This window comes from Sceloporus undulatus, chromosome 2 (genome assembly GCF_019175285.1).
Source record: "Sceloporus undulatus isolate JIND9_A2432 ecotype Alabama chromosome 2, SceUnd_v1.1, whole genome shotgun sequence".
Classification (NCBI taxonomy): domain Eukaryota; kingdom Metazoa; phylum Chordata; class Lepidosauria; order Squamata; family Phrynosomatidae; genus Sceloporus; species Sceloporus undulatus.
The window spans coordinates 128,018,266-128,027,467 of NC_056523.1; the positions used below are offsets into that span (position 1 = coordinate 128,018,266).

At 42.2% G+C, this 9,202-nt stretch overlaps 1 protein-coding gene across 1 annotated transcript in view; it reads left to right on the forward strand.

Annotated features, from left to right (window-relative positions):
* Nucleotides 1-7,249, forward strand: part of PIRT (phosphoinositide interacting regulator of transient receptor potential channels) — a 10,331-nt gene extending 3,082 nt beyond the window's left edge. The window contains exon 2 of the mRNA XM_042454055.1: nt 5,271-7,249. Coding sequence (XP_042309989.1) covers nt 5,306-5,749 — 444 coding nt within the window. The 5' untranslated portion in view covers nt 5,271-5,305 and the 3' untranslated portion in view covers nt 5,750-7,249. The remainder of the gene's footprint in view (nt 1-5,270) is intronic.
* The last annotated feature ends 1,953 nt before the right edge of the window (nt 7,250-9,202 follow it).

Below are 9,202 nucleotides of genomic sequence, written 5' to 3' on the forward strand. Positions count from 1 at the left end.
TAGCTCAGATTTCTGTCTTAACAGGAAAAGATTTTGTGTGTGTGTGTGTGTGTGTGTGTGTGTGTGTGTGTGTGTGTATTTGACTGACAAGCTGTGAACAGCTATAGTTGTAACTTAATATATAACATTTACTGACATCACCAGTAGCCATTCCTAGGTTTCAGGTTTTGGCCAGGAATTCTCAAATCCTGGGATGAACCTGAACTGGCAAATCTATGATTATCAATTTATCTATATATCCTATTGGTCTTTCAGTCCAAACATCCATTTGATTTATATCATTCCCTTCCTCATAAGCACTCAGACTGCCTCGCAAATCTGCACAAAAACATAGCTAAAACAGAAAATGACTAATATCTGAAATCACAGATCAAAAGGTCAGCCAAAATACAGTGCAAACAATACAAATGAGATTGTACATATGAAAGTATGTTCTTTACTAGTACCCAAAACACAAAGATGGAATGAAGTGAGCTTTGCTAGACTTTTGATTTCAATGAGCCATGGTTCTCACTGGATCACAAGGCTCTGCCTCCCAATTACAGTCATGTTCCTGCATGTTTAACTGCATTAAGTCCTAGTCATTAGGACCTAGTCAGAGCTAGTGCCTTGCTGTGGGGCTCTAGAAGTGGAAAACCATGAAGCCCTTTCAATGTCCTTGGAATGTTAGTCTTAGCAGCCCTGGACAACATGACCAATGAGGAACACTGGGAGCTGCAAGTTAACATCATTCGGAGGCCTTCATGGGTCCCACCCCTGGCTGAGATCTTTGCCTCCTGGTTCCCCAAGAGGTGCGGAACTCATTTCCTATGGTGCATTTAGTCAGGCCACTGGTACCATCCACCACCCTACAGAAACCAACCTTAAGGTAAGGCCAGAAGCACTAATAGTGGGAGGGATAGTTGGAGGGATTGGGCAGTTGCAAGAAGCTAGGCTTTGAAGGAGGGCAGGGAATTTTAAATAAAAAATCTCAGAAAAGACTTTCTAGCAAGATAAGGAGAGCACATGAAAAACTCTGGCTGTTTTCAATCTCTGCGTGTGCCTGTTGCAATAAGGGGAATCATCTTCCCCTAGGTGATGTGAAATGTGCCAAGTGGAAAGGGATCAAAGCACTATACTTGTTCCCACTCTTCCCTGTTGATTAACAAAGCCAAGTTGCAGGAGTTGCTGTCAGTCACTGTTACCAGAAAAGATTTCCACAGCCTTGGCACTGCTGGAAAATTTGCAAATAATCATGGAGACTGTGAAACATCAGTCTAATTCTGAAAGGTGGTGTATTTCCCAGTGTTTTAGGCTCAGTACAGGCATGCATGCAGACACACACACAGGATAAGCCATACTCCTTCAGCCATGTGATTATAGCTGGCAAGAAAATGAGACATTAGGTTTGCCAACCAGATACCTTCAGGCAGCACAATTCCATAATGCATAAAGTTGCCCTTAAGATCAAACTCAGTCTTAAAACTTCCAAGGCTTAACTCCAGGTATCTAATTTTGTTATTATTGTGTGCCTTCGAGTCGTTTCTGACTTATGATGACCCTAAGGCAAACACAGGTTTTCTGGGGCTGAGAGTGTGCCCAAAGTCACCCAGTAGGTTTCCATGGTTGAGTAGGGAATCAACCCCTGATCTTCAGAGCAGTGGCATCACTACCTATGGTGACACCTGGTTTGGAAGGCTGCCGGTGGGGTGGGGGTAGTGGTGGCAGCTTACTAACTCACTTGTCTGCCCCTTCAGCCTTTGTGTCGCCCTGGTTGAGCAAGTGAGGCAGAGGTAGGGGACAGAAGTACATTCACTCCTCCTCCTCCTTCTCCGTCACAAAGGAGTAAGCCCAGTGATGGAGAAGCCAGGAAGGGTGAGTGGTCACCCCAGGGAGAAAGCCCAATGACAAAGCATCTGGAAGGGTGAGCATTCACCCCTTCTGTCCCAAAGGGGGAGGAGGGCCTAACCCCAGTGCATCCCACCTCCACCCCCAGTGGTGCCACCTCTCTAGAGTTGTAGTCCAATGCCCAAATCACTGGCTCTCACCATGGATGGAACCACCACACTGGCTCTTTTCTAGGAGGTAGATGCCTGAGATACACACAAAAAAAGAAAGAAAGAAAGAAAGAAAGAAAGAAAGAAAGAAAGACACTTCTTTTTAGCAGCACACTCCTCTCTCCTGCTCACCTTACTTTTAAATGGATAGATAGAGTAGATAGATAGAGCCCTCCAGTTGTTAGACTGCATCTCCCACCACCAATCTAGCCAATGGTGTGAAATGAAACACACTGCAGTTCAATAGCACAAGCTGCTCACTCTTACTTCAAGGAAAATTGAGATTGAGTCTGAATAGTTTCAGGATGTGCTCCCAAGTGAAGGGTTCTTATCACTCCTCCCAATGGATGCTCTTCTGCTGGACAATAAAGGCAGATCTCCACTGACTGCTCATGCCTCAAGGGCTCTGTGCATGTGTTCATGCGCATGTCACTCTGTTCCATCTACACACTGATAGTCAAATGCACAGCATTGCTCCTCCTCTTTCTTGATCCTTACACCCACAAACACTTCTTCTGAAACCCATAGTTTTTGGTAGCATTTTAAAACCAAATTCTGTATGTCTTTTATTATTATATTTTAATTTTAAAAAAGTACCTGCAGCAGCCAAGTGCAATTAAACTGCGGCATTACCTTTCAGCAAATGTAGTTACTGTGGGACAATAACTTTAGACTTTTTAAAAAGAAAAACTCAGTTTCAAATTATTTTTCAAAATGAGGGTGGGAAACTGGAGGATGTGGTGATAACTTGTTCCTCCTTGTCCTGATATTTGAGGAGGCTCCTATCTTGACTGTTTCTTTTCTTTTCTTTCTTTTTCTTCAAAAGGACAATGGAATTATGCATTTAAAACTGGCATGTTATGTGTCAGTTTAGCTACTTGTCTCTTTAAAAATAAAAATAGGCAGGTCTTATGCAGATTTGGAATGCCTTGATCCAGCATAGTGAAATTTTGATATAAATTAAGTGCCAGTAAGATTTTTGTAAGCTTACAAGCTGATCCTACAGGTATTTACTCAAAAGCAAATTCTCCCAGGTTTGGTATAGACTTCTCCCTGCTTCATAAGCTCAGAGAAATATCAGGAAAGGGGAAAGGACTTACTTTGCAGGACACGAAATTGCTCTAGAAATAGAACACAGTGTGTGTGACAGAGAAAGAGGGGACATCCCTAACACGTACTCCACCTCACAAAGGGAGATCAACATTACACTTTCCTATCTACACCTCATGAAAAATTTAATTGCTGTTGTGTTTTTCGCCTCCTTCTGGGATTTTTTTCCTTTTCCTTTTCCTTTTTCTTTCTTTCTTTTTTTTTTCTTTTTTTTTCTTTTTTCTTTTTTTTTCTTTTTTCTTTTTTTTATTTTTTTATTTTTTTATTTTTTTATTTTTTTATTTTTTTATTTTTTGGTAGAGGGAAGAGACGGAAGACGTGAAGGGAAAATGCAAGCATATTATAAATTGAGGGCAATGATAGCTGCCCCAAACTCTGAGTAAAATTCTGTGAATGAAGCAAGGGGGACTGCAGAATAAAACCTTGTTAGGAACCACCCCAAAATCCTATCCTAGATGTCACAGTCAGATCTGTTTCTTCCTACCCAAAATCAAGATTGGGCTCCACTGTCTGAAAGAAGGATAATAATGAAAACTCTGGGGAAACTGGCAGGGAGGGAAGTGTTAGAACAGTCTACATTTGGTAGTGGGTGGGAGTCAGGGTGGGAAGCGGTCCATCCTTGCACAACTTTTACTTCTAAGGAAATCAGATAAGAACAGTTTGGCCAAGAAAAGTTACAGAAAGCAGAGAAACCACTGGTGAACACCACAGCTTTAGACACCATGACTGTCGTGTACAGGATTACTTCTCAAGCTTTAGTGATGAACTGAATTTAGAAATTTAGAAACTGGAATTTAGAAATCTGGTAGAAAGCCCTCGCATTTACTTATATGCTGGCAAAACTGGAAGAGTTGGTAGGGAATGTGTCTGAAAGGGTTCCTGGTGATGGGAGATAATATTACTGTATTTTCTGGCATATAAGACTACTTTTTAAACCAGGAAAATGTTCTCAAAAGTTGGGGTTCGGCTTATACACCGGGTGTCGTCTTATAGGGCAGGCTCTGAAACTTCTGAGCTGGACTGGAGAATCTGTGGTTGCCGTATATGGTGCGGGAACTCAAAAACAGCCACGGCTGCATCTGCACCATATGTGGCAACTGTATGAAAGCAGGAAGGGTGGCGCTGTACAAGTATGGTAGAAGAAAATCCACTCACAAGGATTTGTGGAAAGAAGTGACTTAACACGGTCCTGATGACAAGGTAAGGGGTGCCTCACCGGGAAGGTGTAAGTGAATGGCAGAGCAAGCTGCAGGCTTCTGGAACGCCCGGAGTATGGGAAAAAGAGCCGTGTTTGCACTACCGCTCTGATAGTCTTGGAGACAGTGAGGGCTGGGCAGGCAGGGAGAGCTGACCAGTCCAAGCAGGCTTTTAATAGAACATGTTTTCCTGCTAAGTACCTGCATGTCATAAGCATTTGAATTAAAATTACCATATTGAAATCGAATCTGATGTTGTTGTTTTTTTAATTTTTATTTGGTGTGCATTGGAAGAGGGGTAGTCTTATATGGCGAGTATATCCCAAACTCTATATTTTAACTGGAAAAGTTGGGGGTTGTCTTATATGCCCAGTCGTCTTATACGCTGGGAAATACGTAATCTTCTACAGATAAGGAATGGTGGCCCCCTAGATATTGTCGGACTGTGCCTCTTAGGGGTTGTAGCAAGCATGGCCAAGGGAGAGGAATTCTGGGAATTTTAGTTCAACAACATTGGGAGGACTACCTAATTTCCATCCTTTATGTATATTAAAGTACACCCTCCAGGATTAGGTCAAATGGAAGGTCACAAAAGGCAGTTTGGGGAAGCACCAAGGCTTACATGGCTTTGTAATCTATACCTAGGATGTAACAAATACGGCCAGTGTTGGTCACATCATAGCTTTCACTTGCGCAGAAACATCATGGCCCAAAAATATGAATGAGAGTTGAAAGTTACAAATCTATATAGCAAACATATGGGGATAGAAGCCAATTTACTCAATATATTTGGACTCTATTTCTGAATATTTCTGGACCTTTTTTTTTCCTATGTTGTATTATTTTAAACCAATACAACTATTTAAAAAAAGAAAGTTACAAATATGTCCCCCCCATCTAATCTTCACTTTTCTCTCCTCCCCCATAGAGATTTAATGCTGTGAGTCTGTAAACCTGGCAGTCATGGAAATCCAACCAAGAGACATGGAGGAGGGAGATAAGTCCCCTGAGTCCAAGGACCTGCTGACCAGTCAGACAGCCAGCACCTTGTGTATCAGCTCACGCAGTGAGTCTGGATGGAGTGCTCCACCACAGAACAAGTGGGATGTTTACCATAAGCCAGTCATTGTATTGTCAGTGGGTGGAGCGGTGTTCCTCTTTGGTGTGGCTATCACCAGCCTGACCTGCCTCACTATGGACCAAAACAAGACCATGGAGAACAGCACGACAACTGATAAAAAAACAACCAAGGAGATATTTAAACTGTGCGGGCCAGCCTTCCTGTCATTAGGCCTCATGCTGCTTGTGTGTGGGCTCGTCTGGATCCCCATCATCCGCAAAAAGCTGAGACAGAAACAGAAATACCACATCCTTCAGAGCATTAAGTCTTTCTTCCTCAACCGCTGAAGGCAGCCCTCGGCCACAAGGAAGAGGACTATATGTGATCAGCACAAGGCCTGGCCTCCATTCTAGGAATCTACAAACCCAGTTGTCACTGCCCTGAAAGGGAGTTGACTCTAATCCCCTATTCTTCCTTCTATTTAAAAGGAATTGATTACCCCAAGCCAGCGGACCTACAGGATCATTTGGGGCCCTTAGTTCAGCAAATAAACTACACATTCTCCACAAGGATATTCTAAGTTAAAGGCACTAACACTGGCAGAACAGATGCCAGACCAGTTATTTCAACTAACTGCTACTTTATTATATAGAATGTTGTTTTAAAGGTACTTAAAGTTTAGATAGCATTCAAGAGAAAGCTGATGCTGGAGCCTATGGCCAATATTGGCCCCAGTGTGACTAGTGAATACTTCTCTGAGAAAGCAGTAAGATATTTCTCCTATATAAAATGGTTTTGGGTTTTTAAAAACACACACACCAAAATTACTTGCAGAAATGGTGCTGAGAAGGTTTCCAAGAAAATTCCAATGGCTACTTTTGTTTCATTTTGTTTTGTTTCATGAGAGGAAGCTATTCTGCAAGCAGACAGTTCTATGTGAGTAAAAATATTAGTTGTACAATTTCTCAGACCTGGCACAAGAGAACATCGGACATTTCTCAGTGGGTTGTAGGCATACTTATCAAACTCTGAACTCTCAAGTAAAAAACAAATACTCTCAAAAGGAGAGACAATAATGGTTAAAAGTTTCAAAAGACAGGGCCTGGAGGTATACTATTACAGCAAAAATAGCTGATTGTTTGGTAAGGAAATTGGATCTGTCTATAGAATATTTCATGTTGTATGAATCTAGGCTAATGCTGGCCACCAGTTACAAATTCATAACTGTATGAAAAGCGATCTTGTAGCACCTTTGAAACTAGGGAGATTATCGCATGCACTGTAGCCTGTCTTTTCCCCAATGGGATACATACACATTTAACTATCAATAATGGATCTTATCATATTCGCCTGTGGATTTTCCTGTCCTTGAAAAGCCACAGGATAAGCTCTGGGTTGCATATGGGCTGTATACGGGCTGCACATTCCCGCTGACAGAAGAATGTGATAAAATCCATTATTGACAGTTAAACATGCATACATCCCATTGGGGAAAAGACAGGATAAGTCAGTCTGCTGCATCCCAATCAGCTCCTGCTGCTCACTGTGACTGATGCCCAGTAAGTCAGGATTGGGCCAGGAGACACTATTTAATTTATATGTAAAAGTAGCTGATCTAGGATTTCAGACATGGTCTCCAGCAATGATGCAACACAAACCTCTGGTAAACTGAAATAGATCCAAGGAGAACTTGTAAGAATCAGGAACTTGCCAAACAGCCACTTATCCAAGAAATATACTGAAAATTATGACAGTGAAACCAACTTTCCATGGGCATCTGAAAGGATTGAAGTGTACAGGTGTTTAGAATAGTGCAGTCAAAGGCTTTCATGGCTGGCAGCCATAGATTTTTGTGGGTTTTTCAGGCTATGAGGCCAAGTTCTAGAAGAGTTTATTCCTAATTTTTCACCAGCAGCTGTGGCTGGCGTCTTCATTCTCTGAAGATGCCAGCCACAGCTGCTGGCAAAATGTCAGGAATAAACTCTTCTAGGATGTGGCCTCATAGCCCAAAAAACTGACAAAAACTCTAGCTTTCTCCAGCCATTTGCATGGCTTTTCCTCACTCTTTGTGGACAGGTAGAAAGAATATCATTGCCAGAGTCTAGTGATCCAGTGGAACCATGGTTCATTGAAATCAAAAGTCTAGCAGAGCTACTTGAGCTTTTAAGATTCCACAGTACACCTAGACCAAATGCAGAGAGAGGAAAAGAACAGAAAGCGAGAGTAAGAGAGAAATGCTTTGGATTTGACAAATACAAAGGAAATTTAAAGTATTTGTGCTCTGGACAATAGGTAAGCATGGTGAGAGATCTACACAGAGGTCACACTAACATCATCACTGGAGATTATCTCAGAAACTGTTTCAAAGGCTATTGAAGTGTTCTGTTTAGACAGCCCTGATAATAAAGCATTAGGATATTTTTAGAACAAATCAGAAGTACAAGCCAGAGACTCTAGATGCTACTCCATAAAGAAGCCTTTTCTGTAGCTGCCTTTTAGATATCATTCTGGTTCATGGATGATACCAAAGTGCCTCCTTTCAGTGCTGCTTCATGTATTCTATGCCTTCCAAAATGCAGCTCTCATCCATTCCCACTTGCATTAGCTGAGGAAAACAACACATGATTTCCCAGCACTATGTCAGCTGATCCCAACCAACCTACCCATGTTTCCAATCCTTTTTAGACTGTGCATAAGGAAGGGGAAGGCAGTTCTCTTATGGTTCATTTCTGTTCCATTTCTACCACACAACCCAGAGTTAAGTTTTCAAATTCTCCAAGACCTAGTGAGACACAGAAGAGGTGGTCTTGCTGTTTGAACAGATGGGGCACTGTCTCTCCAATCCCCATACTCCTACCAATCAACAGGAGGACATGCGGTGTACTTAGAGCCTGCAAGGAGGGACATTTGGTGGAAAACTTGATGGAGATGTCTCCAACTCTGGTATCCCCTTTGCTTTGCCTGTAGTGAGCCTGCTCTACCAGCCCCAGTGAGCATCAGTTGCCACTGGTTAAACCATGCTGCTGTCTGTAAATTCTGTCTTACGCCATTAGTCACGGAAGAAATAGGGAAGCCCTTTTCTTACATAACATACCCTCCCCCAACTCAGTAACACACATGCAACCTCCTCTTCCTCCTCCTCCTTCTCCTTCTGTCAGTGCTGAAATCAAGATGGTAGAAAATGAGACACTGATTTACTCATTTCCAGTCTCTAAGTAGCTCTGAGGTCTATGTTACATTCTCTGTTTAAATCTCCTAAAGTCCTGAGCAGCCAACAGATTCCAAGAGCTATTCCATGCAAGTGGAGAACCCTATCACAGTTATATTTTACACTTCTCATGATACTTCTGCAAACCTAGATTTGCCACCAACAATGGCCACCCTGGACCTGTGAAAGGGTTGACTACTTCCTCGTTGCAAACAGATGGCCATGTTGTTGTTTACATTTTAAAAACAATGTGCATGGGGAACCACTGAGTGTCCAGAATAGACAGAATAGGAGTGTGTACAGCTAGTGGGGAAATTACAAAATATAGTTGTAAGGGAGTACAGAGGACAAGATGATAGTCCTTAAAGAATTTTATGTGATATATACCCCATTGCTGAGGTTGCATGGTGTGGAAAGTCGAAGTCAGTCAATGTATGAAAAGGAAATTAAAATAAAAAGTACACAAAATGGCACTGGTTTGCTGACAGTGGTCATTGCATCCAAGACTGGGGCCAAAATGCTCCTGAGGTACTTTCATGCCCTATCTGCACTGGCAGTAAGCCTGCAGCCAGTGCTAGAGCATTGTGCTCCA